Source organism: Lissotriton helveticus, chromosome 12, assembly GCF_964261635.1.
Source record: "Lissotriton helveticus chromosome 12, aLisHel1.1, whole genome shotgun sequence".
Classification (NCBI taxonomy): Eukaryota; Metazoa; Chordata; class Amphibia; order Caudata; family Salamandridae; genus Lissotriton; species Lissotriton helveticus.
Window position 1 is genome coordinate 108,863,700 of NC_136073.1, and position 16,517 is coordinate 108,880,216.

The following is a 16,517-nucleotide window of genomic DNA, read 5'->3' on the forward strand; positions in this document are numbered from 1 at the left end:
ATGTCTCTGATATTTGTGGACATCACATTTTTCCCTTGACTTGTGCAACAGTGTACTCCATGAGCAGTGGCCCTTTGGGCCCACCATCTGTGCCTGAGCTCTCCTCCACTCAAGGACCCCAGGGGGATTCCCTCTAGCACCCTACCTCCTCACAGTGCCACAAGCAGGGGCCACATCATTCCAACCCTGCCTGGGGTCCCTTCTCCCAGGCTCCAGCAGAAGAGGGGAAAATGGAGGCAAGCTTATGTTCCTCCCCCATTCTGCGCTGCCGTAGATGTCTCAAAGTCAGCAGGGTTGGGTTATGCCCTAGGCTCCAACAGAGAGGGGGTGAGTGGAGACAAGTTCAGCCTCCCCACCACTTTATGCTGTTCACTTCCCGGCTGATGTTAATTGCCCCACAGATATTAGGGAGCGGTAGAACTCCCCAATAGGACACACAGATTGGCCCCTCCACCATGCGCACAGCTTCCTCTCACCTCCTTCGACGAAGGCCACCCGCAGTTCAATGCTGCTGAGTTCACTGCCCAAAAGTCTCTAGGCCGCCCTAGGGGAGCCTCTCAAAGGGCCGATGCCCACGAACACACATGCTTCTTTGGCCTCTTCCACTGGGCGAGTCAGTCTCTCTGCATGCCGAGACCACAACTACAGCACTCTCCCCTCGCCGCCTGGGCCTTATTTCCATGCCAACGTGACGGCGCAGCTGGACCCGGGACACCCCAGCACCGGAGCAGAATGCCAACTCTAGTGGAAGGGCTCTCAGCCCCATAAGCAGATGGCAGAGGCCACTTTGATGATTGACCTTTACACTTAACGGTCACCTCCCGCAGGAACATGAGCCACCACTGGGAACCCAGCACTCCACACCCCCCACCTCCACATTCAGGTGCACCTTGTTGGGTTCGCGCCCTGGCCGTGCTCCCAGCACCTTGTTTTATTGGTACTTGCAATCATACTTCTGATGCAGGGGAAGATAACAAATCTCAGCTTTAGGAAAAACCTTATCCTATGCAGGATATTGGACTGTCACTGAAAAATATTTATCAATATTAGATTTCAAGTAGCAACGCTTTTTCAGTTCTTCTACAGGAGACCGCACACTTTCTGACATATAGTAATGATCAGACAAAACTGTGATGAAAATACTGTTCCAATAGCCTAATTCAGATAATGACTGTACCTTTTCAGCCAAGAAATTCCAAAACTCACAGCACAGTTTGGAGAGGAAATTACATAAAAACAGAGTATTTCCTTAAGATCCCTGAAAGAAACCGATACTATAAAGGAAGTTTACTTGACTGACCCTGAAGCCAACAGTGTACCATCAACAGTCTGGACTACATAAGGTACCTGCTCAGCTGCCTTTTGAATATCATATGTATTCACCCGATTATGATCAATCCACATTCCATGCCCCACCAAAGACAAGTACGGCTATGTGTTTAAGTGTGCCTAATCCCTACCGGATACTTGTCATATGCCTAGCTACTTCCTACAAATGTCACATATTCCTATATGCCTAGGTACTCCCACCCCCACCTGTGAGATATTGCTACAAATTTTCAGGAAAGTTCATATAATGCCTTTAATTGCCAACATGTGTCCAGGTCTTACCGCTGTGTACCAGATATTGACATTATTAACATTGGCATTCCAACCACATTCCAGCCATTGCCATCATTGGCTCATTTACTTCCACTACACAGAAGCTATATTCAAATGCCTAGAAACAGCCACCACCTGCATATGACCAGCTTATTCCAATCACATGCGGCATACATTTTTTCACTTCAGCCCATTTACAGAAAAAAACATAGTTCTTTGCATTAATTAATGATTAAAAAAATGCAGACTATAAAACCTGATACCCTCCGTTAAAAATATTTACTGTGCAAAAGCAGAGTCAGATTGGTAATGGACCAGATATTGATTATTTTATTGATATCTTCAATCTCAGAATAACAGAACTCCTTTCTTATTCCAGGGATGGCTTGTACTTGGGCTTGGCTAGAGACAACATAAGTGCTTTTAGAATATGCGTGATAACCAATACTTTATGCCGGAGCGGCTCCGCTTGCTCTTGGTACCTCGGGTGTTGCGATATCGGCGCTGGCTCTTTTCGTGGAATATCACATCATCTGAGTGGCTCAGCTGGGGTCGTACATTGCTCTCCTTGGTGGCACTCTGTGATGGAGAAGCCACATTTCTCCTTGTGATAGTACCTTTATTTACTGCATTACTGGCATTACCTCTTCTGCTTCTCAGTACTGCAAAAAAGGAAAATAGCGATCACAGATAAAGAAGGAACATGTAATCCCTCTGGGAGCTCCAGAAGGGTTTGAGGGACATATACATATGCCATAAAAACAAATCTAGGTAGGTGAAACAGCTTGTGCAGCCCCAATTATAAATAGGTTCTTAAACTGATCAGATCAATGAAAGAAATGTGGCATCAGTGTGTCCCAGATATTGAAGAGAGTAGACAACCATTCAGGCTTCACCTGCAGGAAAACACTACATCGAGTGGAGCGGACCAGCCCTTCCACATTCACTCTGTAGGCAGGCACCACTTTATTTCTGGCTATCAGAAAAAAACATGTGGGACCTGCAGGAAGCCACCACATTGCATGGATATCACCAGGTCTCCCACATTAACCCGAAGGAAAGCACCACTCCATTTCTGGCTACCGGAAAGAAAATATTTTGACTTGTGTAAGAAACTACTTCATACATCACCTGGGCTGGGAACAGCATAGAGACATTACTGCACTCTCACTAATAGGTATGCATCCTATTCATTTGCATGGGAAATTAATTAAGCCCCTAATAGCACAAATGTCCATTACCTGGAGGAGTATAATACCAGAGTCCCAACCTTTGAAGACAGTGTAGTGGAGATAACTATGCAAATCATAGCTTGTGACTGGACACCACATTGCATGCAGGAGACAACTGCACCAGACCTCACCTTATACAAAGCATGACATTGTCTGGGAGAGAATATCCCCACCTCTTGGAAGATGCCATACTGGTTAAAGAAAAAGCTGCTTAAGTCCTCCTCTTTAAATATATATTTGTTAGACCTGACATCCTTGGCGTGGTTTCACCCAAGCTTTTTGCCTTCCCTCTTCCTGTTATGTTGAATTTTTTTTTTTGTTGGCCTTAGGACTCTGCACTATTTACCACTGCTAACCAGTGCTAAAGTGCTTGTGCTCACTCCTCTAAACATGGTAAAATTGGCTTACACCTAAACGGCACATTTAATTTACTGGTAAGTTCCTACTATAATGGTATGACATGTACCCACAGCCTGTAAATTAACATGCTACTAGTAAGCTTGTGGCACTCATTGTATCAACCTCTGAAGTAGCCCTTCAAAACATGTCTCAGGTCTACCATTGCAGCTTGTGTGCAGTTTTGAACTGCCATTTCGAACTGGCAAAATAAACCTCTTGCCAGGCCTAAACCTTCGTTCTTGATACACATTAGTCACCCAGAGGGGAGGCCCTAAGCATCACATAGGGCAGGGTAAAGTGTATTTAAAATGTTGGGCATGTACGTTTAAGTTTTTAATGTACTGGTAGTATAACCCCTTTCACACAGGATAGCATTGGGTTACCTTATTACATTTAACAAGTGATAATTTTTGTTTAGCAATAGGTAGAAATGTCATGTTTGGCCTCTAAAGACATGTAATTTAAACTCCTTGTTAAAGGAAAAAGGCGCATTTTAATTCTCAATTCTGAAAACAGTAGTATGCGCATCCCTTGAATCCACTTTGGCATCTTAACCAACCATTTTGGTTGCATAACAGATGAGATAGAGGGGCTTCTTCCTTTGTTTCTAAACATCCCAACAATTACTAAGACCACTAGATCCTAGCAAATACATTACTGTCTGGCCATACTAAGGACCCCGACCGCGTATACATGGTTTACTAATCTAACAATAAATGCACATCATTTTACGTACAATATCAACCATAATATGTCAGTACATAACATACATATGTGAACAGTAACGAGAAGACACAATGGTGGAATTTTGTGTCCGCCACTGTTCTTTTGTCAATAAAGTTTTTCCCAAAGCTTTTTTTGTTGACCATTTCGAAAAGTTGAATTCCGTTTTGAGAGTCACGTCAATAGAGATGAGATTCTCTTTGTCCAACATCTAGTATAGTCACAAAAACCCAATGTAACCTTTTTGGTTTTGTGCGCTGAACCTCAACCTGAATCACAATCTGACCCGGAAGTAAGAACTAGTAGCACAGTTCACGGTATAGTCTTTCTTTTTCCACCGTGAAGCAATCGTAATGCACACGTGTTTAAATAGCTACCCCGCCCGTGGCTTCAGTAACATTGGAAGCTCGAGAGAGAGTGCACACAGGTCTACCGAGAGGGAGTAGCCTTGACGGAGTAAGTAGGGGCGTCCTGCCCATCTCAGGACACACGCTCTTTTCACTGCAGCTAAACACTGCTTTCTTTATCTTACATTTTTCTGGATCTCTCTGTTTGGCTATGTTTGTAGGGTGTGAGTCCAGGCATCCCTCTTTAAACTCCTCGAAGAACTCATGGGGCAAAATTATGGTCGCATTTGAAGTATGTAATTATCCCTAGCACGACAATGTCAGTGACATGACTTTATGCTTTGTGTTTGTATTGTCTTGTGAGTCCCATTTTTTACAGATTCAGGCATGCCAGTAGGCATGGTTTGAAAAATATATTTCTCCTTTCTAGGTCCCGACGAAATGCCTTGGGGTAGGGCATGAAACTAGTTGACCATAAAGGGAAACAATAGGTTTTCATGCCTAGGATTTTCCCACACGTCCCCAGATTTTAGTATACCATTTTAGGGGTACGAAATAAAATTGTTTTTGGCCCTACTAATCTGGTATTTCAAATGTTTTGTTTTCCACTCCCTTCTATAGGTGGTTAGGTGTATAGGAATACCCCTGTATTTTTTCAATTAAGTGCTCCTGCGCATCCGTTAGTAGTAGATCGCCCCTGTCCATAGAGGGCAGGGATGACCCTATGATGAAGCATGCCACAAAACCCGGGTGGATGAGGGTTTTTTGAAAGAATTTCTTTTGTCTTTCTCCGTGTTCCTGCAAGGGTAAACCCCTTTTCACTTCTTCCAAACAAAGGGGACCCCTTTTGATTATGTGTATAGTAACGTGATGGACGGGTCCCCGCTTTCCCTACCTCTACTCTCCACCTTTTGATTTGACAGTCAAACACATATCACTGCTACATTGGAAGTATTATTCCACTGAGCCAGTTTTACCACTTCTGGTTTCTTCCATCATAGCACATATTCTGAAAAACAATTCAAAATTTGTCAGATGGCTGAGGGTAGAAAGCATTTAAATCGAGAAAAGGTTTAATGCATGATAATGGGCTGCTCTGGAAGGACGTGAGACAGCCAATTATTAAACAAGGACTGGGAAAGCCAATAGGTCTCACTTTTTAGACCTATTGTCTTTGCAATGCTCTACTGCTTAGAGCAATTTCTCGGCACTGTGTAGCATAATGAAAAAAATATACAATGAAACAACTGCAGCTAGTGGCTGTGTCATTCAACGATCACATGCATGCACGTGTAGATGTATTAATTCATGCTTCAGAATGCATGGGCACACCAGTGGTATGTGGAGTTTTCCTTAATTTTTTATTTACTTATCCAAGATGGCTCATGCCACTTGGACTGGCAAAGGTATCGCACAAGGGAGAGATCAAACACAGGGGATGGGAGGCGAAGCACACAGAGAGAGAAGAGCACAGATCAACAGGTTGGTAGAAAGAAGAATACAAAGTTCAGAGGCAGTAGTTGGAAACACACGAAGGAGCAAGAAGTACATGAAAGTGATAGCCGTCCGAAGAGAAGGGGAACACCGCACGAGGGTGAGAACAGCACTGCACACAAAAGAGTGAAGGTTGGCATTTGTGGGGAGCACATGGAGACAGAAGGCGAGAGCTGTAAAACATATGCACTCTCATGGAGTGCTTAACCAAAAAGAAAAAAAAGGTTCCCTAAAATAAAGCAGTGGAAGGATAGAAGCTAGCCAATCAGAGAGATGGTAAAGAAGTTTTGCTCTAGGGAAGGGACAAACACAAAATGGAAAAGCTAGGACAAGAAAAATCATTGACAAAAACACAATTGAATCAAAAAAATACGAGTGGCAATAAAGTCAAGCAATGGGCAAGATTTAAGCTCTTGTGAGTATTTGGTAAGCCCACAATAGGAACCTGATTCACAAGGAGTTACCAGTGAGGAGTATCAGCACTTGGGGTGGAATCTCTACACTCAGTGTAGAATCCCCGTACTGGAAAGGAAAGGGGTGGTCTAGCAGTTATCTATCATAATTCAGTAACATGACCTTCAATACAGCTTCGAATGTGAAGCACTGGAATTCACCCTCAACCACTCCCACCAAAATACCTTCTAGGGCATCCTTCTTTATAGGCCGCCGGGCCTTAGGAGCCCTTTTTCAACATCTTTGGGAAATCTAATGGAAAAGGGGCTGCGCGCAAGCTCATATACCATACTAGGAGATTTTACTTTTCACCTGGAGGCACATTCAGAACTAGATTCTGCGACCTTGATAGATCTAATGAACAGTGCTGATCTAAAGCAGTTGGTTATCGGGCCTACTCACACAGCGGGGCACACGTTGGATGGTATCTTCTCCAACAACCCACACCTTTCACTCACGGGCCTGCTGCCCTTAGTCTGGTCAGACCATGTGGCAGTTCTATGTGAGTTAGCCACTTCTAACCATCACGTTGCTGGAAAGGAAGCTAAGAAACAGAGGGAGTTCAGAGTATGGAACAAAGTGGAGGCTAGTGATTTAGAAGAATTGCCCATAGATATCGCTGAGGCGATTACTCTATATAATAACTGGCTGGAGGCAGCTGGTAACAAGTTAGCCCTTAGGAAAGTTCTATTTGCAAATAGGGCACCACCCTACGCTCCATGGTACTCGCAGGAACTTAAAAGAGCGAAAACTGAGTTGTAAACGTATGGAGAGGAATTTGAGGAAGGAGTATAAAGGATTGAAAAAAAACGTTTATAAACAAAGCCTTATGATTTACAAACAGCTACTTCTTAAGACAAAGCAAGAGTTTTTTGCCAACCAAATTCTGCTAAAAACTCGTCCAAAGAACTTTTCAAAACAGTAACTAGCCTGGCGCATTCCTGCTCACCTAGTATTCTTACGAGTCAGAGTTTGTGTGAGGAAATAGCCAGGTTTTTCTTTGATAAAGTTGAGGCCATTTACACCACATTTAAAGGCCCAACAACTGGGATAGTGGACTTAACAGAGGGACACAAAACAGTTTTCATCCCCAACTCTACTCTTGATGAGTTCGCACGGACTGTTGTCCATTATGGACACTCATAAGCTCTTATTGTCGGCAAAATCAGGTTCCCCTTGTGATCTGTGTCCGGTTGCGGTGTTAAAAATGGCCCAGGAACCTATTGCCCTGACACTCACCTCTCTTATGAACACAATGTTCGCCGTAGGGTATTTCCCGAAAGCCTGGAAAATTGCATCAATACTACCCCTGCTTAAGAAGCCCAGTTTGGATCCTATGGATCCAAACAGCTTTCGACCTATCTCGCTTCTCCCTCTGCCAGCTAAGCTGGTAGAGAAAAGAATGAATGCACAATTGAGTGCTTATTTACAAGAAGCATTAGTACTGGATTCCACGCAATATGGGTTTAGAGTGGGGCACAGTACGGAATCTGTCCTCTTAAAATCTACACAGGAGATTAAGGCGGTCTTAGACCGGGAGGTAAGGCTGCTATGATTATATTGGACCTTTGCGCAGCGTTCGAAACGGTCCATCATGATTTGTTGATGGCCCGGTTGCGGGAGTGCGGAGTCCAGGGTAAAGCCTGGAACTTCTGAACTCCTTCTTTTCCGACAGAGTGCAAACTGTCTCATTTGGCAAATTTTGTTCCAATCCTTTCTCGTTGCCTTGTTGAGTCCCACATCGGTCGTCTATGAGACCTACACTTTTTAATGTTTATGTGTCCTCATTGGCTCCTCTTATCCAATCCTTTGGGTTTTGCCTTGCTACGTATGCTGACGACACTCAAATTGTGGCGTTGCTGCTACCTGTAAATAGACGACAGGAGTATAACCCGTAGACCAGATTGAGATCTGGGTGTACATGTGAAAAAACCAACAATATCTCAATTGGATTCACTTTGGTAACAGAAACGTTTGTATGTACAAGACATTACAAAAGATCTGGACATAGAAGAAAGAGAGACTCGAAATTTCAATTGATTTAGAAGTGCATATAGCATCATATATTTAAAGACATATTTACGCAATGAAAATCAGGAAACAGTTTGCAATATCAGCAGTAGAGGCATAAAATGCATTTGGCAACCCAAGAGGGCTTTGTGCGCTACGTGATAGTGAGACAAACGGTGACGGCGCAAGTGACATATGGGTGAAAAACAGCGAAGGAAGCAAAATGACAAAGATAAAAACAATATATACAGAGTTGCTGGTTCCTCTTTGGTGAATGTGTATTTACAATTAGTTTGGGAACACAAGGAAGTTGTGCGCCTTGAGTTGCACTGTATTGTGGGTCGACAGCGTTTCGATCCTATTGATTTAGGATCTTCATCAGGACCGTGTTGCCGAATGACGATGGTGCTGTAAGGAAATGGGGTTAGAGGTAAGGGGGGGGAAGGGAAGTCAGGTACGTGCTGAAGGGCCAAGGAGGAAGGGGTGGGGGGGAAAGGGGATGGATTTTTTTGGGGGAGGGGTGAGATGGTGTGGGTACAGCGGGCAGAAGGCACTAACTAGCAGTGGATGAAACTGCGGTGGGGTCGCACTGTGGGTGGCGTCTCGCCAGGAGAGACAGGTTCAGTGGGTGAATAAATAGGGAAGAGGAAGAAGAGGTGGGACGCGAAGGGGTAGGAAGGACGGGAGCGGTAGGTGGGTGGGAAGGAAAGGGGGGTGGTGGAAGTGGGAATAGGAGGAAGAAGGGAAGGGGGAAGGGGAAAAAGGGGGGGGAAACTTAAAGGGGGAGAATATAAAAACTCACTGTGGCGAGATACTGCTCAAGAGAACGGATCCCCGTTCTGGTAAGGATGCCGATGAGTGGAAATTCGGAGGAGGAGGCTGAAAAGGGGCAGAAAGGAATTATATAGATGTGAGGCCCCGGGGAGGAGGGAAAACATACCAGGGGCAGAGGTACGAGACACTTACATGTTGGTATAGGCGCGGTAACGGAGCCCAGTTAGGCCAAGGGAGAACCAAGAGATGGAGATGGTCGAGGAGAGGTACCGTCACAGAATTCAATGAATGGATGCCTAGGGAAAGGGAGGGCAAGGGCTGGTTAATCTAAGGCGGGAGTGGGAAAAGGGGTCGAGGGTAAAAGGAAAGGCGCAGTGAAGCACTTACGTGAATGGGTCCAGGAACGGAACCCCATTCTGGAATTAATTAGGGGAATAGAATTTCGGAGGCAGGGTCCAGTGACTCGCTGCCGTGTCCCGTGTTGCTGCTACCTGGGCAGAAAACAGGGACAGCAAAACTGTTCCATGGTTGTATGGAAGCTGTGGGTAAATGGATGTCTCAAAATTGTTTGGAACTCAATTCAAATAAATCAGATGTTATCCTGTTCGGGAATGATCCCAACTTCTGGGCCCCAAGTTGGTGACCGGATACCTTGGGCTCTCTTCCAACCCCTACCAGCAAGGTAAAAACTTGGTAGTTTTTTATTGATGATAAACTCAATTTTGGTGACCAATTGAATGCAGTAATCTCAGCCACGTTGTATGTTCTTAAAAACGTGCAAGAAAATACTGCCTTTTTGCCTAAGGATAGTCAACGAACAATAATTACAGCATTAACTATGTCAAGGCTTGACTATTGTAATAGTCTATACCTGAACAGTCAGGATTGGTTTCTGCATAGAGTTCAACTTCTGCAGAATGCAGCCGCTAGACTGCTCACGGGTACATCCAAATTTGTTTCAGTATATGGGGATATTAGAAGACTTCACTGGCTACCCGTTAAGAACCAAGTGCAGTTTAAATCACTTTGCATGGTTTACAAAGCCCTTCATGGCGTAGGTCCTAACCACCTAAAGCAGCAATTTCAGTGGTATGTGCCTAAAAGACCACTTCGCTCCCTTGGGGCAAAACTGGTGACAGTACCACCTACAAAAAAATCCAGCTGTGGCGGCAGAAGTTTTGTAGCCGGGGCAGCTAAGGCCTGGAATGACCTCCCTTTCCATCTAAGAAGTATTTCGGATTTACTGGCATTCAGGAAGGCCTTAAAAACCTGGCTGTTTGATGCATAACCCTGATCTCATATTTACGTTTCTTCTTGAGGACAGTAGCTAGCGCCAGGACACCCTTGAGTAACAGTTGCGCTAAACAATGACATATTAGACCAACGTATTTGTAATAGAAATAGGCTGAGAATGATTTACATTCCCTGATACACCTGTGACTCCTCCCCAGAGATCCATGCTCCACATACCTGGTGACTGCTGTCTTTCTTGGGACCCTCCTTGGGTTGGGGTTGTTGTCGGTGTCCAGAATTCGTTCTGAAACTTCCACCTCTGAGCCGGTGGTGAAATTGGTGGCCTGGGGGAAATGGACGACCCACACCGAGTGTGGGCCATCGGAAACTCCTTAGTCGTATTGACAGGGCATTGCCCTCTTCGACGAGCAGGTCTCACGTTTGATGCTGGGGTAGTCATGCGTAATTCTGTTGACAAAATAGTACCATTACAATTAAAAAAGATCACGAAGGATTGATCACTGACCTACCTCTATTTTAAGTTACTTGAACTTTGTATTCAAAGTGCTTGACAAACATTTTTAAATAATTGTTTGCTAGGGTTTGGGGAGAGAACCAGAAATAAATTCAAAGAGTCCATGACACCACAAGCCTATCTAGCATCTAAAGACCTCCAAATTGTGTGGAAATGTTGGTATAAACCTACAGCGTTATAAAGCTTTGATATGAAGAAAGATTGATAATTTATTGGTTAGTGGAGGCCAAATTGTAGCATCTAGTCTGGTTTTAAGGAAATCCACAATGCAAATTTAGGAGGAGCAATGCTGGAATGCGTTAAATGGAAAGCAAAGGAAAGGACAAAGAAAGGGGAACGTCATGGGGGGTGCAGTCATGAGTACCGATAAGAGTCAGGTTTTACGCTATATGCGCATATGCACTATCTTCACAGAATGTGTCCCTAAATAAATTGACAATAAGGCAAAAGGTGATTGTAAACTGCTGTGGCAAACATATTTGGTCTTAGACCGAATATTTAAACAGTTATTAAGGCACCCAATTATCCTGAAAGCCTCAGAGAAATATAATGTAATGTGAAATATCTTAGGATGTTGAAGACCTTGCTACAGAGATTGGTGTATAATCTCTGGTCACGGTTAATTTACGGCGTTTATTGCAGAGATCCTTGTGTAACATTTTGGCCACAAATTAATATCCTGGTAAAATAGCTGAGGGGGGTATTCACCTTTTGTAATCAGCTCCCCTCTTGAGCTTAGGTGTACAAAATGAGAGTTTATAATAAGATGATTCCATGCATATTATTGATTTGAGTGTGTTTATCTACAGGATTTTATTAAAGTGGCAACCATCCAGTGCCCTTTACAAAGAGAGACACATCATACGGTCTTCAAAAAGATGGTATATAACTGCTAAAAACCATCGAAACGCGTCGACGCCCATACCAGCACAATCACAAGACCAAACTCATTCCTGCAGACAAGACTCTTTAAGCAAGTCCAGGATTTTGTTAAATACTGGTCGGTTTTGATGTGCAACTTTGATGACAAATAATAGTGTCTGTGTTTGTCTCTCATATTGTCTTTCTCTGTTCTCAGCTGACAAGCACGATAATCAGCTTGTGTTTGGAAATTAGTGTTCTTGTAGCAGATTTAAGAATTTTTAGGTGCATATGTTTGTGATACATACTGTTAATGTTTTTAATGAAATTACAATTTGTTTTGCGCTTTTTTTTAAATTATTGTACTGTCAATGAAATTTCTTCTCTCTCTTTTTTAAAAACAATAAACGTGAAAACCTTTTTAAATAAACTTCTTGTCTATGCATTATATGTGTTAGAGACTGGTGCAAATATATGGGCTTATGTCTAAATAGTTTTCCACCAAGGGATACCTTATTATTTCACTATCAGCTGTATGCAGTCTGCACTGCATGCATGGGTACCCTTGTAGGTTTAACTTCATATATAACTCTTTTAAGGTTACTATGACAAGCTGCATTGAGATGCACAATAATCAGAATTTATTAAGATCCAAAAACTATTTTGTGTTGTGTGTTTATAAAACTTCCTGATCGGTGTTATAATACACAAAGATCTGTATGCCTTACATACATACAACGCTTGATCAAGTAAACCACTGTCAGTGTTTTTCTCTTTGACAACTTATGAATCATAAGATAGAGTATCTATGTGATCCCGGCTGGAATGCTGGTACATGGTGAAGTGGAGATTCTTTAACAAGTTTGGTAGCTTGTGAAATTGCTCACTGTCTATGAGTCTGGTCAGGCTAACTCAGTATTTCATTCTTTTGAGACTGAGTAGACATGGCTTAATGACAGTAGTTCAAAATCCAATATGCCAAGTCTGATACACGAGGTATGGAGGAGATACAACTCTACACCCAAGAGCAGGTTCTAAGGACTGTCACTCGGTAAATGCTAAGGAGTTGGCTGATGATTTTTGTGTAAAAACCTTAAGAAAGGGATCTTACAGCAAGACATTTTTAGTTGTAATTAACACATATTTAATCAATAAATCAACTACTGGTGTAATGTATGACACATGGAGTTTAATCTTGTCAATTTCTCTGTTGAACAAGTTCAGCCTAAAACTGACTAGTGTAATGTTACTCCTACTAGTCCTGTGGACTAGTAAAAAAAAAGTGAAAGTTTAACTTCGAACACATATTTTGGATCAATGGAGGATGAAGGATTTCTCAGAATTCTGATGGAGCTGTCTCAAAGAGTCCATTTCCAGACCATTCTTCTGAATTGTGAGTAAAGAAGTTTGTTGAAATACACTCAGTGATTATTGTGACTTACACTCGTGAGATATTTGCCTTGCCTCGTTCTCATGGCAAGAATTGCAATGATACCCTTCTTAAAGCTTGACGTGCAACTGCCCACTGGTCGAATATTTCTTTCTGATTGTCCTTCACCACAATTGCCCGTTTGAATATCAGTGAAGATCACATTGCAGTTTCCTCATAGACTGGAATTCTGGCAGTGTGCCGTGGTAAGTTCCGCCTTTTCTAATTCCAACCATTTCTGGTTGCACCAATGAACTACGGCTTTGGTGGAACAAGAGGGTTCTTTGTTCTTAGTCTCAATAGGTTTCCTTGCGTAGGAGTACTGGTGATATCCTTTTTCCTAAAGACACAAACATGTCTTTTATTCTACTGATCGTTTCAGTTTTGATCAAAGGAAGGCCGTCTCTACTCGCGCAGCTACAATCTTGCACCAGTTCCATAAAAACTTAAAAACTTCTCTGACTCTGCTGCATTTCCAAAAGCAATCCCATCTCCACAAGAAGAGTAACACCTTCAATAGTAGAAACCTACTTGTTCTCCTGCAGCACTGTAAGTGATTTTTTAATGTAATCAGGGCTCTCGCCCTTTGTTCAACATACTGTTGCATGACAGCAAGTTTTGCACTAAGACACATAGTACATAATCTTCATAATTGTCACTGGACCATCAACAAATTTACGATTTACTCTAAAAGTTTTGCTTATTTGTTGATCTCAAAATATGTTTGCTTTCACAACCTCTTCTATTTGTTTTATTTTTTGGCACCCACTTCCTTTACATGTGTAACTCTTTCAGTTGACAGGCTACCTAAGATAAATTATGATAAAAAGCATTTTCTGGAACCTCATCTGCTTCACGGTAAAACTTCAGTGGCAAAACAGAGATATCTGTACAAGAAAAAAAAAGGAGAATGAACTAATCTGCTCAAATTTTATTCTGGGGTACTTCACAAAAGGAATTGAAAAATATGTTCCATGGTTAGAATGTGACAATGATCTAAGGTAAAGTACAGAATATTGTGCTGCCCATACTGGCTTTTTTCAAGTCCATAAAATACACCCATATAATTGGAGATGTACTCTCTAAATAAATTATTTGAACCAATGTCCAAGTTAATGACGAGCATAAAAAACCCAATACATTTTCTGTACTATAACTACACTTATTAACTCTAACCAAAATCTACTAAATTAAGTGGAAATTTCAGTCAGAAACAAACTTCTTGAGATGTTGAAGACTTGCTCAGCTGCAATTAGAAATCCTTCGCTTAGGAGATGAGACAGAAATTCTTCAGAGCATGGCAGAAAATCAAGTGATCCAGATTAACCAGAAGGATGTAGTGGCACAATGCTTCTTTAAACTATGGTTCCTGCCTTTCCACAATGTTTCTCATTCTTCCGACAGTGTCTTCTTTTATGACGTAAGAAGACTCAGAAAACTAGGCGTTGTATTTTTGCATTCTACCAAGGCATAACCGATCACAACAGAAGTCTGTATGCTGAGTACTGTAGTCCTGAGTATTTCAAAAAGTGCACCAGCACCATTGTCTATTTGATGTCACTCAGAGCCCTTTGGTGGAAAACATCCCCGCAACTCACTGATATAGTCCTATATGTTAATGCCTGTAAATCCTTAGCCTGACAACGCATAGATCACTTACTAAGCAACAACCATACATTAGTACCCATCACATATTCATAATGTTATCAAGGGTGCGTTGACAAAAGAAATTCTATTGTTAAAACATGTAAGTTCAAAAGGCTGCAATAGGTATAAAAGTCTATTGGTGTCAATGTCTAAAGAGAAGAGTTCAAGCGTTTAGTTCATTAAACAAGCTTAGTTCAAAGTTCAATTCTCCAAACAGATTTATTTCCAGAATACTTCTCTTTAATTTGGTTGTCCTCAGAAAATTCTCAAGAAGCTTTGCTCCACAAATACCACTCACAGATCCATGGATTAAAGGCTGCTGCAACATAGCAACTAGCTTGCCTAACAAGGACATGGAAACATAGCAATTTGATTGCCTAACAAGGTCATGGAAAGTTACTGTCAATAATCTCAGATGGCCACTGCCATCTGCAAGTAACTTGACAGTTCAGGCTTTCTATAACTTGTAGTTTACAAGCAAGATTCCATTTGCAACATATTCTCTATAAATGCTTAATTTCTGCCAAGTGGTGCCTACACTTTGCACGTTCCACCGGCCTTTCCTCAACTTCAGTAACTTCAGCATAGGCTGGTGTTGAGCACAGTTGCTCCGCTACAGTTGAAACATGAACTTCAAGTCCAGCTTCATGATCCACTTCCTGAAAAGGCCTGGGAGAAGACCATGTGCCACAGCAATTCCCTGTCTCAGGCGTTTACTGGGCACAACCAAGGAATCTAGATATTGGGGATAAACATGAGGATTCTGTGCAACAGCGGGCACTTAGGGCAGGGGAACAGGCAAAAATGCTAGTAATTTGTTCAGTATACTATAAGAAAATCAATACCATTCCCAAACAAAGCTTTTGTTCAGCTACAATATGGTGATTTGTTAAGGTCAGTAACTATTGACCATTACAAGAAAACCAGAAATATTCGCTTATAAAATGGACTTTATAGTTACGATCTAAGACACACAAAATAGTGAAATTTCTCTGTTATGTTGAGCTGTAACTATGCACTGATCATTTCCTCACGCATGAGATCATGTGTGATATGAGGAGTAAATTGAGGGGAAGGTTCTGGGTGTGCGGCTCACCTTAGTTGGTAAATTTCAAGAGTTACATGACCAATAACTAAGAAACCTACTGGGCATAAAAGAATTTACCCAGACACCCATGACCACCAAGGAAGAGGGGGCCCAGATGTGAGCCATGAAGGTATGTGATGGATGGGTTGAGATGAAGATACAGCATCAATGCTGACAATGCAATAGCAAAAATTTTGGAAAATGTTTATTGGTAACTGGATTAAGGTAATGGGTTTCTTACCTATCACACAGATGCAAATGTCACTACCTTTTTAGGTTTGACATCACAAAAATGTCCCTTTAACTGATGGATTTTCTGTGTTTATGTTTTGCCCAAAATAATTCTCATCTTAAAAAAAAACAAAAAAAAACTTCCCTGTCAGTAAATACAATTAGCTCTTCTGCAGTTATGATTAGGGTCAATGTCGCTATGAAAAAGCCCTTTGTTTTGTTAACTAATTTTTAGTCATTCAACTGACCTGTACGGCATCTGACATATGATTAACTTTTCTTATTCTAGCCCTTTAATACAAATTTGCTGCAGGATGGTTCCTGGGATTCAAAAAGTATGTGGAAAAAACACTTTTGAATTCAAATATGTAAAAATCCCCGATGTTAATTTTTGCACTCATCTGCAGTCCAAACCACTGGACATTATCCAGACTAAATTTTGTCACAAAGACATGTATTT

At 42.0% G+C, this 16,517-nt stretch overlaps 1 protein-coding gene across 1 annotated transcript in view; it reads right to left on the bottom strand.

The window, feature by feature from the left end:
- Positions 1–1,911: 1,911 nt before the first annotated feature.
- LOC144798254 (uncharacterized) overlaps positions 1,912–16,517 on the bottom strand; it is an 89,775-nt gene continuing 75,169 nt past the window's right edge. The window contains exons 6-7 of the mRNA XM_078669013.1: positions 10,505–10,735; positions 1,912–2,264 (exon numbers count right to left, since the gene is read on the bottom strand). Of these exons, the coding sequence (XP_078525139.1) occupies positions 2,026–2,264; positions 10,505–10,735 (470 nt within the window). The 3' untranslated portion in view covers positions 1,912–2,025. The remainder of the gene's footprint in view (positions 2,265–10,504; positions 10,736–16,517) is intronic.